The sequence below is a fragment of the Erpetoichthys calabaricus genome, chromosome 10 (assembly GCF_900747795.2).
Source record: "Erpetoichthys calabaricus chromosome 10, fErpCal1.3, whole genome shotgun sequence".
Classification (NCBI taxonomy): Eukaryota; Metazoa; Chordata; class Cladistia; order Polypteriformes; family Polypteridae; genus Erpetoichthys; species Erpetoichthys calabaricus.
This window is the reverse complement of record NC_041403.2, coordinates 66,006,181-66,030,615: the sequence shown is the minus strand read 5'-3', so window position 1 is coordinate 66,030,615 and position 24,435 is coordinate 66,006,181. Positions and strand designations below refer to the sequence as shown.

The following is a 24,435-nucleotide window of genomic DNA, read 5'->3' as shown; positions in this document are numbered from 1 at the left end:
TTAAACAGCTCTAAGTTATTTGAAAAAGATGCAGGGAGGCTCGCTGTGCCTGTTCCCCTTGTAAGAATAATGGCAAGGAGTCTAGTTCATTGTAAGTTAGAGATGTCCTGGGTCTTTTAAATAAAGACCCATCACACTGTGACATATCTAGAAAATTGATATATGTATCAGAGATGCTGGAAAATAAACTCTTAATATTTGTTGTATACTGTCTTATGGAATGGAACACATTTTCACTTTGTAGATATTACATTATACGATACTCACCTGAAAACATAAGTCTGCTTGTTCTCATTAGGATAAGAGTTACCCTGAGCAATAAGAGGTACAGCGACATGCAATCCAGCCCCTTCCAGCACTACGTCCTCAGCAGACAGGCGTGTATCAATGCGCTCTACACGGAAGCTGAAAGTGATGTTCTGACCATAACTAAGCTCTTTGTTTCCCAAAAATTTACCTATAAAAAAAAATTGAGTTATTTTTGTGTCAATAGACAACCTTCTAATATATGTATGTACATACACATACCCACACATACTGTATAAATACATAAACTTTGCATATATGCATTTAAATATAATGTACACAAAATTTTTTTTTTAGATGTGTGCAGCTTTTCTAAACACTAACAGCAATGATTTTAATATAGACAGAATCATGAGTATAAAAGTTGGTCATTGACTACATTAACTGGGAAAGTCTGAAAATAGTATTAGGGAATATAAATAACTTTGTGTTTAGAAATAATCAAATTAGATCCATTTGTAAGTATTCCTAACATTTTATAAACTAAGATGCAACTACCTGGTGCGATAAAGTAAATGGGGGTGTAATCTTCAGATACTAAAGATATCTCCCGACTGGTGGACCACTGAACTAATACTTCTGATCCATCACGCTGCTCCGCTCTCCAGCCTTCAGCATCTAGAAGAATACACAGAAATATTCAGTATTTTCATACACTGATTTTTGATTAATTCTCAGTCCCACCATGTATTCAAATACTACTGAAAAACAAGCTAAAAAATGAGTTACCTATGTCAAAGGTGGATGTAATCTTATAAACGCTGTAACCACTTGCACTCTCACAGACAGAAGAATGATGATAACAAAAGCAGGCAGTGCAGCCTTGAGGGTTCAGTGGATCCAAGTTGAAATAGCCCAGCTTGCACCTAAGAAAATTCAGTAATTATTATCCATTAAACTGATACAAATTTCAACTAAAATTAAACAAAAGGAAGTAATGAACTAGTACAATGGTGAACACTACTGACTACACTATTAACATTGAAAAGGTTTTTCAAAAAACAGCTGAAAAACACACTTAGGAGGAAGATCTATACCAAGCAGTATCAGAAATCATAATTAAAGACAAAAAATAAAGTTAGGAAATGTACAGCTGGTTTGGTAGAAGAAAAATAAATTAACGCTATCAGTATATTGAAAAAATAATATGAAAGGTTTATTGACAAAAACAGATCTACTCAACGTCTACTCAAAATTATGTTCATATGGCTAAGATTTTGATGGTCCTAATATTTGTGTCTTTAAGGTCATCCATTCAGCAATGTAACGTACAGTAAGGCCTTTTTACTGCAGAGTCCATAATTATTTATGAACTCGATGAGGCTCCCTGTAATGTCAGCAGATGTTCAGAAGGATGTTACGAAAGAAAGTCAATGCAACTATTAGATGAGTATTTAGGAAATGCAGTCTTAATCTGGTCTTGAAAACCGAGTTTAGGGCATTGATTGTTTCCAGCTATTTTTTTCCAGCTAAGTTAAATAAGACATCTTATAAATTCCCAAAATAAATTACAGCATTTACCATCTACTTTTACACAGTTCTGCTTTACCCAGTACTTTATTGCAGGTTGCCAGCAAAATAATTTACTTTCAACTTTTAAAGGGCAATAGAAAAATTAAACATCACACTAAACTCAACCAAATAGAAAGTAATAAAGTTTACCTGCTAAGGCATAGATTATAAATGAACAAAAATGCCATCTAGTAGCGTGGAAATTTTGAAACGTCAACTCCAATTTTATTTTGGAATGTTATTTTTAATTTACACATTCATCCAAATTAATTGTTTTCTCTCTACTAAATTTGAAACAGCATTCACAAGTGGTTATGCTATTATGCTGTCAAGCTATGCACAAATCATGTATATAAATTTCTGAAACTGCACATTAACTGGGTAAAATTGGCAATAACAGCAGTGTTAAAGTTAATTTATGTGTCAGTGTCATCCTTGAGGGTTTGAAAATGTTACATTTGTTATACTTCACTTCTTATAAGTTTTATCTGTGTCCCCTCATTTTATCAAGAACTTATTTTAAGGTAACAGCCATGATCCACTTATAATTTTAAAACCTTCAACCGTGTCACATCTTGGTCTCCCTTTGTCAAACTAAAAAGGTTCAACTTTTTCAATCATTCCCTAAAATTCATGTCTTGCAATCCTGGGATCTGCATAATGCTGTTATTTTGAATTTTTCTAGTGCTGCTGTGTCTTTTTTGTATAATGCAAAGTTGACTGACTGAGCGACTCACTCCAAAAACAGTTTCCCTTACAGTTAAAAACTGAAATTTGGCAGAACTGTAACTGTACATCTAGGTCTGCAGATATCTACTAAGAAAGGACATTTGACATATCAGTATTTAGAAGAAATAAAAAAACAACCCTGTAATAGAAAAGCTAAATACCCCAAAGTCTCAAAAATGCTTTGAATGACTTGACTGAAATTTGTTAATGTTATAGAAAAAATGAAAATTGAACTAAACAATATTAGCCCCAATTAAAAAAAAAAAAAAAAAAAGCCAAAACAAACTACGAATTTTGTATACAGAAAAGTCATGAGTAAGTTATATGAAGTACTTCTGATACATCTGATTAACTAATGGCACTATAACTGAGGCCAATTGTTTTAGAAAGTCTCCCAGGTGAAGCCGGGTAACAGAGCTAGTCAAGTTATATAACATAACATCCAGTTAGTCTTCTTAGATAAAATAGATAAAAAGGTAGAAAGACTATTTCACAGATCACTCCTACCACTTTCTTTTATGTGGACTCGTTCCCTGGACACTTTACTACTTGGACATGGATTTTTAATATTGTTATTTTTTTTATCAGTATGCTGCTGCTGGAGTATGTGAATTTCTCCTTGGGATTAATAAAGTATGTCTCTATCTATCTGCTTATGAACACTGTCTGGATGTAGATAGTTAACAAGTCCATTTAGGCTTGTAAGATCTTTGCATAAGATGCACTTTCAAGTTTTAGACACCCCTAAGCCTAGTTTCCCAACAACAATACCTGTCACAGCTGAAGCCCTCCACGTTGTCTTTACAATGGCATTGTCCAGTATTTACATCACATTCTTGGGTACTTCCAGATGGACTGCAAGAGCAGGGCCTGAAAACAAACCGTAAATCGTCAATAACACAACTCTCTTCTCATTCTAAAAACTGAGTGATGTCAACCCAGAAGAGTGCCACCTACCAAAGAAAATTGTTTTATTCAAAATGAAGTTTGCAGTCATTTTAAGGCTATTAAGAATATGAGCATTTTTACCTCATATGCGTCTGTCAACACTGTTTGGAATAAATTACGAGTAAAAAGGACCAAACTGAGGTTGCCACAAAATATTCAGGACATTTTTACTCAGGCACAAGATGCATAGGCAGCCAAAGTCAGAACAGCTAATGAGTGTTAACCGAGTATCTCATTTATGTATTTACAGCTACTAAGTGGCCTGGTTCAACTGAACCAAACTCAGTGCCTGAAATAAGATCAGAAACAGATGATATAAAATCTGTGTGATTATCTTGCACCTTATTTTTACTTTACATCATGATCAGTTTTTTCATCAAAAAACATTTGGTTCTATTGATTTTTTACTATCTCTTTTATTGTTTTTATTCAGTCATCAAAAATCATTCAATTTAATGTATTTAAAATAGTGTTTTATAGTCATTGTGGCATAAAGTACACTGTTTCACAATACTGTTGCTGATCATAAGCAACCTAGTCAAACATCATATTCTCTTCATGACGTTTCAGTTACACATAAATTATTATTATTAAGAAATAATGAAATAAACAAAACAACTGTTTGTGAGATACAAGATACACAGCAACAGTTGGCATAGTCTTTTAAAGTATTTTAAAATGGTGTTAAACACTTTAGTCATTTTTTAATTAACTTGCCAGCAACAACAGCTATTCATTTCACTTTGCAGTTTGATCTTATTATTTGGAATGAACACCTAAGCAAAACAAGCACATTCTTTGAGCATACAGTTACTACAGAGAACACAAAAAACTCTATCATAATAATAATAATAATGCGTTTTATTTATAGGACACTTCACATTAGCAGTAAGTCTCAAAGTGCTACATAAAATGTTTAAACAAAGGCAAAGCAAGATAAAAACAGAGATAAAACAACAATAATTATAGCATTCTTGTTAATAAGCTTTCCTAAATAGAAAAGTCTTTAGCTGTTTTTTTTTTTGGTTTTTTTTTTTAAACAGCCCACAATCTGCTGTATTCTTAGGCTCTCTGGTAGGGCATCCATCAGTTTTTTAAGAAGGTTATCCACTTTAGCATTGTGGATGCCAAGAGCTTTATCCCACCAGCAAAAGGGTGATGCTTTTTAAATATTAATGACATTTGGACTGTAGGTGGTTTTTTTGGAGGAGAACATTTTTAATTTTATGAAACTTGCATTGTTTACCTTATGGCTTATACCACTTTCACCAGTTACCAAATATTGAGTATTAGTATAAATATAGTAACTTGGAAATGCATGCATTTCAGATGAAACAATACAAATATATTTATAAAACACAAATAATACCACCATCTAAATCCATATACAAAATATACAGTGAACAGGCAAAGCCCACGATGTGTGAGGGCTGTTGTCTTCACCTTAGCTTGAGGGAGGATTTACATGGCTTTAGACACACAAAAATAAACATTTACACCACAGAACTCTGAATATTTTGATTCATATTAAAATGTTCTATCAGACGGTTTACATTTATATTTGCAAGTGACATGATACATGCATTTACAATGGTAATGTTCTGAAAAACCAGCATGTGCAAATGAACTACAGCATTTTATTCTATTTATTTATTCAAATAACAAATATAATTGTAAAAAGCAATAGAATTGACATATGAGTGATTATTTTACTTTAGAAGTTCTATGCAGTCAGGTAAACAAAGACAATTTTGATTAATATGAAGTTAACAAATTGAGGTTACTTCAACTTTGGTGTAAGCAAGTTAGAAGGTGTAATAAATCATTCTAGATTTGTACGAAGACCACAGCTTTCTAATGTTTGCACAAAGAGGGATTTATGAAATCTCTTCTTTCAATGCTTCCATGTCAGAGCACATACTTTCAAGCTACCAATACTAGTAAAACAACATACTAAATGTGTGTACCGAGCTGGAGCACAACTGGTACAGGCAGAGTGGTGTAGTGGTTAAGGCTTCAGACTTCAAAACATAAGGTTGTGGATTTGCTACTGACACTGTATGACCATGAGCAAGTCACTTCACCTTCCTGAGCTCCAATTGGAAAACAAGGGAAATCTAACCAATCTCAAATGTTCTAAGCCACCTTGGATAAAGGCATCAGCCAAATAAATAAAAATGACAGTATTTTGGCCCACACAAAACCCTTTAAGAATAATTAATTTGTTAAGAGTGTCTGACTGTACTTGGTGATTGCACACCTTTAAATTTTAAGTGCTGGAGCAGGACACTAAACAATCGCATGGTGTTTTACTTCATGAGAATCACTTGTATTAATTCAGTTCTATTTGTGAACGTTGCCTGGATTAAATCATTGCTGCCTCTCCAACAAAGTGAATTTAAACATGCTGCCTCCCTATGAATCACTAGAGGTATAAGAGGCTATGTGATGTAATTTTGCAATTGTTCTCATTATACAAAATTACATTGTTTTAACTTAAAAGGGTCAAAATATGGTTTCACACTTTATTTTAAGAAGTAAATAATGTCTCTTTTTTGGACTTTAACACTAAAAGAACCTGTGGCAGACATCTGCATATTTTGCTTTACTCTCAACTGCTGTTTGCATGGATGTTTAAGAAGTTTGATTATTCTCACACAACTATGTTCAAGTTTGAGCAAAATACAACTTGCTGTTTTGTCAGAGGCCATTAACCAAAGGTCAGTTTACTAAACACATTGGGCAGAGGAATATAAAGCATCAATACTGCAACTGACAGTGACAGGAAAGTGATGTGCATTAATGAAACCTATCCTTCAGATTTATCAGGGAACATTAATGGCAACCTTATTTTGTATTTTGGCTGTAGTGCTTTCATGTTATAAACAGTGCCATTACAAAGCATTCAGCTCCCTATATTAGGTTTGTTGCGGCCTTATGCTGCAATTGTTTAAATTCATTGGCCAAAAACACATTCAATACCCCAGAATAACAAAGTAAAACTAGGATTTCAGAAGCTTTTGAAAATTTGTGAAAAATAAATATCACATTGAATCAAGTATTCAGACTCTTTGCTATGATACTTGGTTTAAGTGCATCCCATTCTATTGATCATTGTTGTTTCTACACCTCATTTGCAGTACACCAGTGGTCAATTCAGTCGACTGCACATGACTAGAAAAGGCACACACCTGCCTGTATCGGGTTCCACTGCTGAAAATGTGTATCAGAGCACAATCCAAGACAAGGTTGAAAGAATTGCCTGCAGAACTTAGAAACAAGACTGCTTCAAGGCATAGACCTGGGGAAGGCTACAAAAAAAATCAATGCAGCATTGAAGGTTTCAAAGAGTACAGTGGCCTCCGTAATTCTTAAATGGAACAACCACCACAACTCTTCTGAGCCAAACTGAACAACTGAGGCAGAACCTTGGTAAGTGGGGTGAACAAGAATAGAATAATCACTCTTGCTGAGATTCAGGGAACCTATGTAGAGATGGGAGAAATGTCCAGAAGGACAACCACCACTGCAACACTAATAATCTGGGATGTTTTGTAGAGTGTCTAAACAACACTTTAAAGCCCACTCAGAGGTTGCAAAAAGGCAGCTAAATGACTGCTAGACTATGATAAATAAAATTTTCTGGTATGAGGTGTCCAATGCTAAACAGCTTGGCCTCAGTTCCAAGTGTCACATCTGGAGGAAACCAGGTGCTGCTCATAATCTGTGCAATACCATTCCAACATTGAAGCACGCTGGTGGCAGCATCATGCTGTGTAGTTCTTTTCAGTGGTAGACTACTCAGGGTTGAGGTAAACCTAAACAGAGCAAAGTGAAGAGATAACCTTAATAAAAACCTACTCCAGAGCACTCAGGACAGACTGGCTGAAGGATCTACCTTACAACAGGGTAATAACCATAACCCCAAAGCAAAGATAATACAGGAATGGCTTAGGGTCAACTCTCTGAATGTTCAAGTGGCCCAGACGGATCCCAACTTGAACCCAATCAAACATCTCTGGAGAGACCTAAAAACATCTGTCTGCTGATGGTCTCTTTCTAACCTGACAGAGCTTGAGAGGATCTACAGAGAAGAACGGCAGAAAATCTCCAAATACACATATGTAAAGCTTTTCGAATTATACCCAAGAAGATTCTAGGCTGCAATTACTGCCAGCGGTGCTGAATAAAGGATCTGAATACCTGTGTCAAAGTGATGTTTCAGTTTTTAATTTTTAATAAATTTTCAAAAATTTCTAAAATCCTGTTTTAGCTGTATTAAGTGTTGTTTGATGAAGGAAAAATGAATTTAAACAATGTGAAATATGAAAGAAGTGAAGGGGTGTGAATACTTTCTGAAGGTACTATACTAGCACTCTTATTACAAATGCGGACTTCCGGTTTCCTTATTGTCCACAGTCTCTCACACGTTCAGTTTAGAGTAATTATAGAATTAATTTTTGCTAATATACACTGGCCTCACTATTATTGGCACCCCTTGTAAAAATTAGTAAGAAGGGCTAGAAACAAATTACTATTTGCTGAAGAACTTATCTTGCACTGAAATAATGAGAAACATCTGACTTAATTGAAATAAGTTAATTCAAAGAAAAACAAAGCCCTCATCAAGAAATAAATATTTTTAACAAAAACACATGTGCCACAATTGTTGGCACCCCTGCATTTAATACTTTGTACGACCTCCCTTTGCCAGTATAACAGCACAGAGTCTTCACTTGTAATCTTTTAGAAGGTTGAAGAATACAAAGCATGGCATCTGAGACCATTCTTCTTCTTTACATAATCTCTCCAGATCATCCAGGGTACTAAGCCCTCTCCTGTGTACTCTCCTCTTCAGCTCACTCCACTGGTCTTCAATAGGGTTCAGGTCAGGGGCCTGAGATGGCCATGGTGGAACTTTGACTTTGTGGTCACTTAACCATTGCATGGTACATTTGAACATGTGTTTCGGATATTTATTGTGCTGGAAGATCCACTCACGACCCATTTTTAGTTTCCTGGTGAAGGCAACCAGGTTTTAATTTAAACAACAATAACAACATTTATTTATATAGCACATTTTCATACAAAAAGTAGCTCAAAGTGCTTTACATAATGAAGAAAAATAAAAGACAAAATAAGAAATTAAAATAAGACAACATTAGTTAACATAGAAAGGAGTAATGGTCCGATGGCCAGGGTGGACAGAAAAAACAAAAAAAAACTCCAGAGGGCTGGAGAAAAAAATAAAATCTGCAGGGGTTCCAGGCCACGAGACCGCCCAGTCCCCTTTGGGCATTCTACCTAACATAAATGAAATAGTCCTCTTTGTAGTTAGGGTTCTCACGGAGTCACTTGATGCTGATGGTCATACAGACTTCTGGCTTTTAATCCATCCATCATTGTTGGAACATCATGGTGCTTTGAGTAGATGGTGGTGGCAAAATCAAAAATATTAAAATCTTAAAAATAAAATAAAAAATAAATCTTAAAAATATTAAAAATTAAAAATCTCATATTTCATGGAATCCATGATGCCATGTATCCTAACAATGTTTCCAGAGCCTTTGGAGGAAAAACAGCCCCACAACATCACAGAACCTCCACCATATTTCACAGTTGAGACAAGGTTCTTTTCATTACAGCCATCCTTTTTACACCAAACCTTCTTTGTGTGTTTATTGCCAAAAAGTTTTGATTTTTGTTTTAGCAGACCATAGAATACGGTTCTAGTCAAAGTTGTAGTGATGTTTTGCAAACCCCCAGATGCTGGAGTTTTTGTATAACTGACAGAAAAGGCTTCTTTCTGGTAAACCTTCCAAATAATCTGTTGGCATGGAGGTGTCAGTGGTTTTGGAGTCATTGATAACCCTAGGAATTTACTTTTTCTTGCAATTCCCCAACAGTGAGCCTTTGAAATATTATTGCCTCTGTTACCATCCTTCTCACTGTACATGTGGGTAAAATAAAATTGGGTCCTCTTCCAGGGAAGTTTGTCACGGTTCCAGCTGATGACCACTTTTTTTTTTATTGCCCTAACTGTAGAAATGGGCATTTTTTTTATAACCATGTTATGAGTTATGAAGGGCAACACACTTCTCCCTCATTTGGATTTAGTGTTCTCTTTTCTTTGCCATGGTGATGGTTAGCTAAGGAAATTTGATCCTGTCTCTCCTCACATTTGTATCCCAGTTAATCAGGAAGTTGATTTCAGCTGGAAACGTAATGTCCAATTTAAATGGGAAACATGCTTCAGTTACATTGTTTCACATTAATTTCCAAGGGTGCCAACAATTGTGGCACATGTGGTTTTGTTAAAAATATTTATTTCTTGATGAGGGCTTTGTTTTTCTTTGAATGAACTTGCTTCAATTAAATGTCAGATGTTTCTCATTTTTTCATTGTCGAGGTGGTGGTTCTTCAAACTGATTTTTTTGTAACCCTTCTTACAAGGGGTGCCAAGAACAGCGGAGAGCACTGTTGGTTTATGAAAAATGTGGTATGTCCAAAATTTCAGGTTTATTTTAAAAAGATGCAATCCCAATGCAGAAGACATTTCAGAAATGCTCAAGATTTCAGTGATTTGATTATCTGAGTTAGAGAGGATATGGAGTAAAAAAAAGTATAAACACCCATTGCAAAATGACTACAATGGAGTCTAAAATAAACATGTAGTCTAAATTGAATGTGAGCAACGCCCATACTGAAGTTGTGAAATGCATACTAACGCTGAACCACAGGAATATAACAACTACAACAAAGGATTGATTACTGCTCTAGAAATCCAATGTAGGGAGATCTGAGAATAACTAACTAATGCACTATTTTGGGCTAGGTTCAAAAATTTAACTTTTGGACTCTCTCAGGGGTTTGAATCTATCAATGCAAATATATTAAGTATGTCTTCATTACTAAACTATTTTCCAATTACCTGGTTTTGCTAGAGTATTTATCATCAAATATGACAAGTACCAGGACAAAGAAATTATATTATGTTGTGCCAAAGATGAGAGAGAAATTCTACATAAGAATAATCGCATCAATGTGTTTCGGGACTTTTCTCCATAAACGGTTTAAAAAATGAGCTGTATTAGTACTACAATATGAAAAAGTTAACCAGCAACTGCATGTTGGATATTCACAATGGTCTGATTCATCCAGTTAATTCAAAGTGGCGGCTAAACCTTATGTGTATGCAAGACACACCAGACAACTCAGAGAAATCATTGAAATACATTCTGCTAAACTTGTTTCAAATCTAAATATATGACTGATAAAAGGGAGGAAAAAATAAAACTATATACTGTAAAGAAAACCCAAATGGATGGGTAGTAGTAAGCGATGATATTCTGCTGTAAATTTGAAAAGATGGAGAAAAATAAGAAAAAAGTACAATTGATTTTGGGTATTAATATCAGTAATTGCTTTTAATGATGCATAAAGGTCATATTTACTGCAAGTTATTTTAGTTATTATATTTTTATTCATCTAATTCACAGCTTGTTTTATATGATTCTATGTAACTCCATACATCTTAATATTTTTTTGTTTGTAATTTTTTATTATGTTTACAGTGTCATTTTTTTACCCTGTGTATTTTCTTTGTTTATTTTTTATCTCTTACTTAGTAGATCATTAACAACTTAGTAATGCTACTATTCTATTTCAAACACTGATGATGAATAACCAAAATTGCCCACAGCTGAGCTCTGTAAGACAATTGGTACTGCAAGTGTAAAATGGTTTGGGGATGCTGGTGCTTCTAAAATTGCATTGAATATGAAACATTACTTACTGTATGTTTGTTCCAAATACTTAATTCAAATTTTATCAAACTAAAAAGATGCATTCACATGAAATGTCTTCCTTAGTGTATTAAATGCTCTCAAATGCTTTCAAGATTACAAGATTCTGTTGTACGGCTTTACTTCTCTTAAATAAATGTGTCAAAAGGCTGATCAAACATTTTTTTTCAGGTCTGGGTCAGATAGGAAAGTGCCCAGAACTGATCAATGCAGTGAGTTTCTAGATTAAAGGTTGACATTAACCACTATGGACGACTGATCACTCCTATGCTTGTCAGGGGTGCCATAGCAGAGGGACCAGCAGTTGCTAAGTAAAAGCATCTCAGCTTGTTACAAGGCTGTTAGTCTCAGGGGATGGAAGAGGGTAGAGGCTGCACTTGAGCAGGAGTCATGTTCCATGTTGGGTCACTTCTATGATGTATAGAAACCTATATATGAGATAAGAGCCACACAAATGCACCTTGATAAAACATATGCACACTCTACCCCAGATTCCCAAACTGTCTGGCTGACATAGAATATCTGAAAACATAACTTATATCTTAAAGATTATGTAGTTTAGCCAATGAGTCTGTAAACATGCAAATTACACACCTTTATATCTGCATATCACTCTCAAAGAGCAGACATTATACAAATTCAGATATTAATTATTCATGTGAAACATTTGAGTAGAATATGAATCAGAACACATAACGCACTTCCCACAAGAATACGACTGGACTGAGACGGCTTGAAAATTGATGTTTGCTTTGCACATACGGTTTAGAAATTCTCTGTGCTAGTTTGCTCCTTACTGTGCAAGTGTAAATGAATCCCCGTGCAATTAACTCCATTTGCCTCATCGAGCTTACCTACAACCAGCCTCTGTGAGCGAGTGATATCCTGGTTGGCATCGATCACACTTCTCTCCCATCACTCCTGCTTTACAACTGCAACGCCCATAGATATCGCACTGTGTGCTCAAGGAACCTGAAGAGTAATAATTGCAAATTATACTTTTAAACAACAGTTGATAATTTACACAGTATGTAACATAAACTGAAAGCCTCTAACACTCTAAAAAAATATTATCAAAGTATTTTATTTTATTTTTTTATTTATTTTTTTTTTTACATACGCTTAGGATATGAACATAAAAATATGATTAAGGTGTATTACAGAAGATCATGTACGGCATATGCTTAACTTTAAGATGACCTATTAGTTTTTGCAGTTTATTTATATTCTTAAGTGCCACTTAAGATATTGCATCATCACTGCCAATGCTGTTTTGATGTTCCAAAGACAAAATTATTACTTCTGCTGCCTCATAATTGCAGGGCCCTGTGTTCAATTTCTGTTCCAATAGCTCATGTTGTGAACTTTGCACATTTGTCCTTTGGGTGTTTCTGGGTAATAAAGTTTCCTCCAGATACCTGGTGGGTTAAACGCTGATTATATATTGAACCAATGCGAGTATGTGAATTTCCTGAGAAAGACGTGTATTCCATCCAGAGTTTATTCTTACCTCTCTGATTAAAAGTGAATTTTTCATAATGGCTTCTTTTAAATGGATCCTTTATTACAAAGTTCTAGTCAGACAACAATATTCTGTTATTTCGCAGCATTCATACACTGCATATTTCAGTACTGGTTGTATAATCTTCTGTGTTTCCCAAACTCAGTCCTGGGGACCCCCTGTGGCTTCAGGTTTTTGTTCCAACCAGCTTCTGTTTTTAATTGAACTCCTGGGCTAATTAAGTGAACTGATATTTCCCAAGATTTGTGTTTAGGGAACAATATAGAAATTAGAAAACTAAGTTTGCTAAAAAATAAATATTAAAATGTACCAAGCAGTTATATAGGAATAATGTATTTTTTTCTTTTTAACAGTATTTTCATCTTGATTTGATTTTCATTCTACTTTTCTAGGTGTTCTAATTGTTTAATTAATCCATTATTTACTAATTAGTGTGTCTGACTCTAAATTAGTTGCAGCCTTGGATTATTGAGTGTTGTTTGCCTGGGTGTCTAATCTGCTCGTTTTAAATTGTCATTATTAAGATACAACGAAGGGGGAAAACCTGCACAGAGAAAGGGCAAAATATAATGAAATCAACAAAAGAGTTAAGCATTTAAATCTATAGCAAAAGCAGAAATATTTCTAAATGTCTTATAAATGTAAAAACCATGCAGCTATGCTTTTCTGAATGTCGAATAAAAGAAAAAAAAAATACCAGCTAATTAAATGAGCTCAGTGTTATCAGGTGTTGTCACCGATTAGGAATCCAGTTGGAACAAAAACCTGCAGCCACAGGGGGTCCCCAGGACCGAGTTTGGGTAACATTACTCTATATCCATTAGACCAGGGGTGGGCAAAGTCATTCCAGGAGGGCCGCAGTGGCTGCAGGTTTTTGCTCCAACCCAATTGCTTAATAAGAAGCACTTATTGCTCTAGAAACACTTCTGCTTCATTTTAGTTGTCTCCCTCATTAAGATTTTGAACTCTTATTGCTTATTTAAGACTTAGACAGCTGCATTCTCGGTTTTTAATTGCTCCTTATTAGCAATTAGATGCAAATGACAAAATAAACCAGCAGTTATCCATTTTGCTTGTTACCCTTTACACCTGTGTGTATTTATCGTGCACTATTTGGTTTAATTAAATACTTTGAAGGAAAGAGAAGAGAAAAAAGTGAAGGATTGAGAATTACCTATCCATTTTAAACTTCAAAGTATTTGGATGATATCATTAGAATGGAAAAAAAATCTAGGATATGAGAATGACTTGACATAGCAGAGTTAAAGCACTAACAAGCCAGGAAATGTAATTATTGACAAGGATTGTTTTCTAATAAAGCAACTGGATTGGAACAAAAACCCGCAGCCACTGCGGCCCTCCAGGAATGACTTTTCCCACCCCTGCATTAGACTATACAGTACATTGTGATTATATACATTCAGCCCTGCTGGGATTTGGTGCCATTTGCATGTGCGAACATTTGGTGAAAAGACATTGGTTTATCTAAATATAGGCTGGTAGGGGGAATTAGCCCAATTCAGGCACTGGATATACCAAACCTGAATTCAGTTATATATGGTAGCAGAATGCAAATTATTTATCATTTTAATAATATTATACTATGATCTGGATAAAGCAAAATTGGTAGATTTCAAGATTAATCTCATACTTTTTTATACTTTCCTAAAATCATAATAATCCAGATGCAATGCACGGAGAATGTGAAAAGAATTCTGCAATGAATATTAATTAAAATACATTTAGAACTCCACATAATTTAAATCTTGAGCCTTTTTAAAAAACAGATTCAATGCCATAGGTGGCAGAAAGTCAGATGTGAAAAATAAACTTAGCAAGAAATATTGTTGGGACCACCTGCAGAGAAATATGTACCACAAAGGACTTCCTTATGATTCTAGTTATCAGTATACAAGAAACACAATGAAAGATAAAAAGTTTGTATAAAGAACATAAACCAGAAACAGTGCAAAATCATTTCAGTGTCACTGACATTTGCAATAAATAACTTATTTTCTCGAATGACAGAAACCAGTATAACTGCAGTTTGCCTAGATACAAATATATTTGTGAAAAGGTTTCATGAAAGCCATATGAATAGACATGAGAACCTTTATATCTGGCCCTAATATAAAACTGTAGCTCCTTGAATTATTTTCAGTGTTTCCTTCTCCAGCAGACCTGTCAGAGTTTTTCTAAAAACTACTTGTACTAAGTATCTTGGCTGACAGCTCAGCCGGACTGAGTGTTACTCACCAACTGCATTACAGCTGCAGGGTAGACAACGCCCATCTCCTCCTTGCCTGTAGTAGTTGTCGCGGCAGCGTTCACAGTTTGGACCATCTGTGTTATCAGCACAGTTCACACATCGGCCTCCATGACCAGTTTCACGGTAAAGGTCTGGGTCAAATTTACATTCACGAGATTTTCCATTACAGTTGCATTCTATAAAAAGTGAAGCACAGATTAAATGTTTTACCACAAAATGTACATAAATATTTAAAGCATACCTGGAGAGTTAAAATATGCTCCTGATTTGTAATTTATATTATAATTTCCAAAACTCACTTGTGCATTAGGGTTTTTTATTTTGGGAAATGGTACAGCTCTTCCTGAAATACTCAGTATAAAACAGAAATAAAAGTCACAAAGTCTGCATATTAACAATGTAAACAACTTGACAATCAAAAAAGAAAAAAGTCAAAGTTAGTGGACCAAGAGAGCTTTACACATCTCCTCTTCAATCATAGGTGGACGTTAAAGTACAATTATTACACTAAAAATATTACTTGTATGGTAATGGACAAGTCTTTCAGAATACTAAATGAGCCCGTGAACATATAAAGGTTTTTAATGCAGCAATGCAGGAATAAGTGCAAGGAGCCGTACAGAAGAGCTTGTCAAAATTTGTTAGTGCTAGTGATGTGTAACAGCTTCAACAGATGCTGATCAGTGACATCAGATAGGTGGAATGCTTCTCTAGCTGGCATTAAGACAGCCAGTTTTCCTCATTCTCTTCCTCTGCACATGCTAAAGCTGTCTCCCACCCTAGTGCACAGTCCAAAGTTATAAATTGCTTAACTTGGCCTGCAAAACAATGTTCAGTTTTGATAGCCCAAACAGAATTCCCAGCTGGTGGATTCCGTGGGAAAATATTTTGCTCAACAGATTACACATAGTGATGTTTCCATGGCGTGAAAACAAGTGAGAAAAAAGTGGTTTTCAGTTATGTGTAAACAATTTTTGTAAGTTTAAATTTGTTTCTGTTTAAATGGTCTTTCAAGTCATATAAAAAATGCTTATGCAGAAAGTAGGCATACTGTGACAAGTCCATTATGTACAGATGCTGAATGCAAATCCCATAATATACGTACATAAACAGAAAAACTAATAAAGACAACTGACATTTACTTTATCAGAAAAATTCTTACATACAAATACTATGATTACATTACAACTAATATCTGAGATTACAGCAAAAACAATGTACATACATAATCATTCACCATTTTGTCAGTCTGTTATTGCACTGCACAACTTGTTGAACTGTCACAATATAAACTGATGAATGCCACATGGCATATAAAGCACAGGCAGTTCTAAACTACAGCAATCGGATTTATAAGACAGTAGCCATGTTTGCCCTGAACTGGTTTAATGTCTGTTCAGATAATTCATCTACAATAAAAAACACCTTATAAATCAGAGTACTCTGATTAAGTTAAAATTAATTTTCAATTAAGAGGAAGTTGTGGACTCATCCATTAATCCAGTTAATACTCATAAGGAGTGAAACCTAACCCAGCAGCATGAAGCACAAGGTAGGAACCAGCCATAGGTATACTACTTGTCCATCTCTGGACTAACAGATAAATATTATATGTTTATCATTTTTAACATTGATGAGCAAACCCCACCAAATTGTCTTCACCTCAATTTTGGCAAAATTACAGAAATGGTCACAAATTTCACCAAACTCTGAAATGCCCTGAAGTCAATGGGGAAGGAGGAACCAAACTTGTTTTGAGTCCATTATAATGATGCAATGATCTTGTAAGTGTCCCCGAGAGTTTGGGAAAAGTTTGATATGTCATTAAATAAAATATTGATCATTGCACTGAGACATTGCTAATCTTGGGACACACATTACCCATGCTCCAAAGTGCATGGGACTGGCCACATACAGCAATTGAAGTGCCCGGGGAGATGAAACTACCACGACGGGAAGAAACAAATACAGTTAGAGATGGGGAAAAATATCATACAGCACTGTTCAGTGGACAGGGAAGGGGTGGTTTCACTACAGTTCAATAGCTGAAACAATTCTTTCCCTTGTGTGCTTGTGATACAGCAATGACCAAGACAGTAATGATCTTGCAGTAGGCATTTGTGAAAGTTCTGTGCATGGCTGCTACAGCTCTGAGATATTACATTGGACTTGCAAAGCATCATGGGACAAATGGAAAAAGATGTTTGCCTAAGCCGGCTGCATAGCAAATTTTAAGGAAAATATTCAGTGAACAAGGCCATCGGCAAACATGGCATATTCGCTGCAAAAAATGCTTTGCCGAAATTTGCAGATCAGCACTACTTGTGTGAGGAATTCTATCAAATGTGTGTTTATTATATGTTACACCGATCCCTCCCCCTTGGACAGAGGCAGTGGTGCAGTAAGAATTATGTTTCTTGACTTCTCTAGCGCCTTCAACACCATCCAACCTCTGCTCCTTAGGGACAAGCTGACAGAGATGGGATTCATACCTGGTGGCATGGATCGTGGACTATCTTACAGACAGACCTCAGTATGTGCGTCTCGGGAACTGCAGGTCTGACATTGTGGTCAGCAACACAGGAGCGCCGCAGGGGACTGTACTTTCTCCGGTCCTGTTCAGCCTATATACATCGGACTTCCAATACAACTCGGAGTCCTGCCACTTGCAAAAGTTCGCTGATAACACTGCTATCGTGGGCTGCATCAGGAGTGGGCAGGAGGAGGAGTATAGGAACCTAATCAATGGTTTTGTTAAATGGTGCGACTCAAACCACCTACACCTGAACACCAGCAAAACCAAAGAGCTGGTGGTGGATTTTAGGAGGCCCAGGCCCCTCATGGACCCCGTGATCATCAGAGGTGACTGTGTGCAGAGGGTACAGACCTATAAATACCTGGGAGTACAGCTGGATGATAAATTGGACTGGACTGCCAATACTGATGCTCTGTGTAAGAAAGGACAGAGCCGACTATACTTCCTTAGAAAGCTGGCACCTTCAACATCTGCAATAAGATGCTGCAGATGTTCTACCAGACGGTTGTGACGAGCGCCCTCTTCTACACGGTGGTGTGCTGGGGAGGCAGCATAAAGAAGAGGGATGCCTCACGCCTGCACAAACTGGTGAGGAAGGCAGGACCTATTGTAGCATGGAGCTGGACAGTTCGACATCTGTGGCAGAGCGACAGGCGCTGAGCAGGCTTCTGTCAATCATGGAGAATCCACGGCATCCACTAAACAGTATCATCTCCAGACAGAGGAGCAGCTTCAGCGACAGACTGCTGTCACTGTCCTGCTCCACTGACAGACTGAGGAGATCGTTCCTCCCCCACACTATGCGACTCGTCAATTCCACCCAGGGGGGTAAACGTTAACATTATACAAAGTTATTGTCTGTTTTACCTGCATTTTTATCACTCTAATATTGTTTTTTTTAAATCAGTATGCTGCTGCTTCAGTATCTGAATTTCCCCTTGGGATTAATAAAGTATCTATCTATTTCACAACCACCCATTCATTTAATAGAACTTGTTTTCCCATGTAAGATCGTTGTACAGTAATCCCTCCTCCATCGCGGGGGTTGCGTTCCAGAGCCACCCGCGAAATAAGAAAATCCGCGAAGTAGAAACCATATGTTTATATGGTTATTTTTATATTGTCATGCTTGGGTCACAGATTTGCGCAGAAACACAGGAGGTTGTAGAGAGACAGGAACGTTATTCAAACACTGCAAACAAACATTTGTCTCTTTTTCAAAAGTTTAAACTGTGCTCCATGACAAGACAGAGATGAAAGTTCTGTCTCACAATTAAAAGAATGCAAACATATCTTCCTCTTCAAAGGAGTGCGTGTCAGGAGCACAGAATGTCACATAGATAGAGAAAACAATCTCTAGCAAACAAATCAATAGGGCTGTTTGGCTTTTAAGTATGCGAAGCACCGCGGCACAAAGCTGTTGAAGGCGGCAGCTCACACCCCCTCCGTCAGGAGCAGAGAGAGAGAGAGAGAGAGAGACAGAGTTTGTTTTTCAGTCAAAAATCAATACGTGCCCTTTGAGCTTTTAAGTATGCGAAGCACCGTGCAGCATGTCGTTTCAGGAAGCAGCTGCACAAAAGATAGCAACGTGAAGATAATCTTTCAGCATTTTTAGACGAGCGTCCGTATCGTCTAGGTGTGCGAACAGCCCCCCTGCTCAATCCCCATACGTCAGGATCAGAGAAAGTCAGCGCAAGAGAGAGAGAGAAGAGTAAGCAATCTAGCTTCTCAGCCATCTGCCAATAGCGTCTCTTGTATGAAATCAACTGGGCAAACCAACTGAGGAAACATGTACCAGAAATTAAAAGACCCATTGTCCGCAGAAATCCGCGAACCAGCAAAAAATCCGCGATATATATTTAAATATGCTTACATATAAAATCCGCGATGGAGTGAAGCCGCGAAAGGCGAAGCACGATATAGCGAGGGATCACTGTATTCCTGGTGGCTATGCTTACTACAAACCTGCAGTCACAAGCTTTGAAAAGATGTAAAAATTGCATTTAAGGGTAATCTACTATAACCTCAAACTTTCACTGAATGTCCTATCAGTGTTTTCCATTAAAAACACAAACATATAATTTAAGGCACGTCCTGCTCATTCAACAGTGAATAAGTTTCTGCCATTTTCATATGTAATCCAGTAGTGTTCCTCAAGTCTTGCAACATTTGTGTAAACTGAGAAGCACAGTGACATAGACCAGAGATTGAAGCTACCTCCACAACAAATTCCTGAAAAGACAAACTTATTTGTCATGAAAAGTTCATTTTGGACATTTTATGAGTAGGGGGTGGGGTAAAATATTGTTAGGGTGTATTTTAAAAATAAGCATCAGGATAATGCCATCTGCAGTTTTAAAAAATGTACATGACGACATGTATGACATGTATGAAGACACTATAAAATAAAAGTGGACTGATTGCAATTTTTAGCTCCTAGCTTGTGAAATACGGAAAGGAGAGTTTCTAGAAAATATGTAATTATTACCAAAGTGCAAAATTGAAGCCTTCTATGTAGACTGTGCTGCGCGTGAAGCCCTATAGCCTTTAAACATTTTCAAAGCAATCAGTTACCTGGAATTAGAATTACTGTACAGGGTTCAGGAGTCTATTGAAACCAGGAGCATTTCACACAAGATACAAACACAGCTCAGTGTCAGGCCTCTTAATGTATTCACACACTTGCCATGCATGCCATTTTATGTTTACATTCTTGTGTACATATCGCTGTTTCAGGCAGATTGTTTAATAAAGACTGACCTATTTAGGAAATTACATTCCAAGCAAGGAAAAAAAAAAAAAAAACCTTGCACATTTATTTCAGAGACGTACTTTTATAAATCTGCCTTTTCACATATAGGAATTTGGGATTCCTAGAGCATGGCAAAGAATGGTAAAATAAAATGGTAAAAGCTACCGTCTTTGATATACAAAACAAACAAATGCATTGTGCTATAACTATTTTCACTGCAGTTTTATATGTATGTTACATTATATATCTCTCAGCTTTAAAAAGCCCCCTGTGATAATAGTTGCTGAAAATTAGGAACTGTGCACAATTTTGCTATTATTCATGGCAAGGGAAGCAAAATATAGCAGACATAATGCCAGATCATGCTTCCTAATAGATTCTGCTGCCTTGACAGGCATGGAAAAATGTAGATAAAACAGTTTGAAGGGTATGTTTGCAATACATATTGGTAAAAATTTGTGAACTGTAATTTAAATATTTTTTTCTTGAATTATGTCAACAGTGACAGACTGGATGTGTGTCATATCTGCTTGTCACATTTTTCTGCCCTGGGTTTCAAGTCTATTATAATCATTTTGTTCAAAGACTAGTGTATTGTTGTGATTTACACTCAAGTAGAATTTATCTGAAATAACTAATTTTTGTATTTTTCAATCTGGATAGATGTGGTAGATTGTAATCTCTCTCATATTTTTCTACTATGGCTTTCATAAGTTTGTTATGTGCTAAAAACCTGTTAATTGCTCAGTGTATACAAGTTACTGAAAGTCATATTAATGACACATTTGTAATTGCATATATAATGTTAGTATTTTGACCTTATGATAGTATAATTTGTTTAAAATTCTGCGTCAGAACTAGTATCCATCATTTTGGACAAACTGTACAAAGGCAGAGTAAATTTTGTGTGCCCTGGTGAACAGCATTATAGAGAACACTAGAACAAAGACAGCATTAGAGGGGCATCAGTTTCAGTTCAAAGTTTAAAAAAAAAAATGCACTAGGACCTCTCATACATACTAATCCAAAAAAAATACGTTATACAAAGAATTTAGTCATTTTTATTGGTCTGCATTATGTTGTACTGCTCCCTCCATGACTGTCCACTAAATTTAAATAAAAACCTGACAGCCAATTCAGGGTTAGACAAGGCAGAGACCCTACATAGGGTGACAGCACACTGCCTGGCGCACACAAAGACTCATTCAAATAGTATTAATCATCATGTAGCCTAATATGCATTAATGTACTATAAACAGGGGTCAGAGGAAAAGCTCCATGTAAACAATGGGAGAATGTCAAAACTACACACAGATAGCAACCAGGATTGGGATTTGAACTCGGGAAGCAGGATCTGTAATGCAGCATGGTTTTGCGTTTTTCCCATGTGTGGTGCTCTTCTCACAAATATTTGAGGAGACAGGTTAAAAATCAAAGGAAAACCTGAGCAAAAGAGCAAATAAATCTGCTCCTTCTAGAGTATGGGCTTACAGGGGAAGTGTGCTTTCCCAATGCATTAGATTAATGACACACAGGGAAGACTTCAGGGATGGGGGACGGCACACAATCCTATTGAAGCATATTGTTTATTCAGTGCTCTTGTCAAGTCTGTGCATTCTGTGAAAGGAATGGATGGATGGAATGTGGAAATTGCACTTTTCTGTAAATCAACTTGGGAGTCCTTTGCAGCTTGTCCATGGTGGGAGGAGTAAGCAGACCAGCAAACTCAGTCACCGGAAACCTGGCTCTTATTTTAGCCTGGCCATAAATGCAGCAGCCAGTAGTTTTATTTAAAAAGTAAAACCTTTGTGTCTTTCATTTTCTTGGAAACGGCAAGAAACCCGCATAAAGAGCAACAATCGGAAACAACCAGAACAGTAACAATCATCTAGTTAAAGGTTTAATGTGACTCTTCTGAAGCATTTAAATAAATGAATGCTTGTTAAGACTCTCTTTATAATAAGTAAACTTTTATCAATCTAAACTGATGCATATGTACCTCCAAGTACATAGTAAACTTTCAACAAATTTTCAAACCCACTAAATTCTTCTAGTACCAAAACATTCCCAGGAATATACTCGTCTTTATCAAAACACATTTTACATAGTGAGTTTCATGATATTCAGTGGTTTAAGGCATAGTTGCTCATTTTGCCTATAACACACTGTATGTAATATTATCCTTTACATTTTGTCCAGCTCTTAGTGAGGGCTGGTCACAAGTAAAAAGGTTAAAGTGTGTTAAAAGGGACACATTTACTTCACCTTATAGAGTGCTCCATTTGTGGCATATTTATTGTTTGAATTAATCAGACTACTTCTCAAGGTATTGTACCCCCTGGTCACTAATATAAATACAATGCTGTGAACTGAAGCTTTATCTTGGATCTTGGGTACTGTTAACAAAAGTCACACTACATGATTTTGAAAAATGGTAGGCCAATTAATCAAAGCAAATACTTAACTACAGCAGACTACAGTGATCCCTCGCTGTATCACGCTTCGCCTTTCGCGGCTTCACTCCATCGTGGATTTTATATGTAAGCATATTTAAATATATATCGCGGATTTTTCGCTGCTTCGCGGGTTTCTGCGGACAATGGGTCTTTTAATTTCTGGTACATGCTTCCTCAGTTGGTTTGCCCAGTTGATTTCATACAAGGGACGCTATTGGCAGATGGCTGAGAAGCTACCCAACTTACTTTTCTCTGTGTCTCTTGCACTGACTTTCTCTGATCCTGACGTAGGGGGATTGAGCAGGGGGGCTGTTCGCACACCTAGACGATACGGACGCTCGTCTAAAAATGCTGAAAGATTATCTTCACGTTGCTATCTTTTGTGCAGCTGCTTCCTGAAGGACATGCTGCACGGTGCTTCGCATACTTAAAAGCTCGAAGGGCACGTATTGATTTTTGCTTGCTTGTTTTTCTCTGTCTCTCTCTCTCTCTTTCTGTGCTCTTGACGGAGGGGGTGTGAGCTGCCGCCTTCAACAGCTTTGTGCCGCGGTGCTTCGCATACTTAAAAGCCAAACAGCCCTATTGATTTTCCTCTGCCTTTATGACAGTCTCTGCTCCCGACTCCTTTGATGAGGAAGATATGTTTGCATTCTTTTAATTGTGAGATGGAACTGTCATCTCTGTCTTGTCATGGAGCACAGTTTAAACTTTTGAAAAAGAGACAAATGTTTGTTTGCAGTGTTTGAATAACGTTCCTGTCTCTCTACAACCTCCTGTGTTTCTGCGCAAATCTGTGACCCAAGCATGACAATATAAAAATAACCATACAAACATATGGTTTCTACTTCGCGGATTTTCTTATTTCGCGGGTGGCTCTGGAACGCAACCCCCGCGATGGAGGAGGGATTACTGTATATAAAACACATGTGATAAAATGTCACTACTTTTATGTAGTAATTGGTTATGCTTATTTAAAAACTGAGGAGATTTAAGGACAGCCAATCTTTAAAATTGGACCTTTAAAAAAAAAAAAAAAAAAAAAAAGAATTTCAGCCTCACAAATTTGAAAGCCACTGCCCTAATCCTCCCAAACTGCATTTGTCAGTTCTATATGGAGGCTTTTATATAGCAAATCAGGTATCAGGTAATCCCAGAGGAATGTATTGTTTGCCAGGTTTCAATCTTTGTATTAGTATAAATTGGTTTATTAAACTGCTTTTTCAAAAAAATAATATAAAATGTTATAAAAATATGTTATAAAATGTTAATTTTAATGGCAAATAATTATGTGTTGAGTAATCAAACAAATACAACTGTTCACAAAATTCTCACCTTAACTGTTCTAACAATAACAAAGTACACAAACCTTCTATACTTTAATGAGGAACGTATTTTTTAGTTTTATTGGTTGGTATGAGATAGTATAAGCTATGAAAATGAGCTTTACAGGTTTAAGAGTAGGAACATATACAAACCTTAGATGGGATGGGAGTGGTGGATACCAACAATAGCTGATGACAATCTACCAGCTTAAGTAGGTGAAAATATGGGTAGGATTGAATTTTTGAATAAGAAAAAATACTGTGAATTAACGGTGTTT

General features: G+C 36.4%; 1 protein-coding gene across 1 annotated transcript in view; it reads right to left on the bottom strand.

Annotated features, from left to right (window-relative positions):
* The window catches only part of lamc1 (laminin, gamma 1), a 179,385-nt gene that overhangs the window by 18,547 nt on the left and 136,403 nt on the right, over positions 1-24,435 (bottom strand). The window contains exons 5-10 of the mRNA XM_028811341.2: positions 15,079-15,267; positions 12,155-12,272; positions 3,319-3,417; positions 1,036-1,172; positions 805-924; positions 268-457 (exon numbers count right to left, since the gene is read on the bottom strand). Of these exons, the coding sequence (XP_028667174.1) occupies positions 268-457; positions 805-924; positions 1,036-1,172; positions 3,319-3,417; positions 12,155-12,272; positions 15,079-15,267 (853 nt within the window). The remainder of the gene's footprint in view (positions 1-267; positions 458-804; positions 925-1,035; positions 1,173-3,318; positions 3,418-12,154; positions 12,273-15,078; positions 15,268-24,435) is intronic.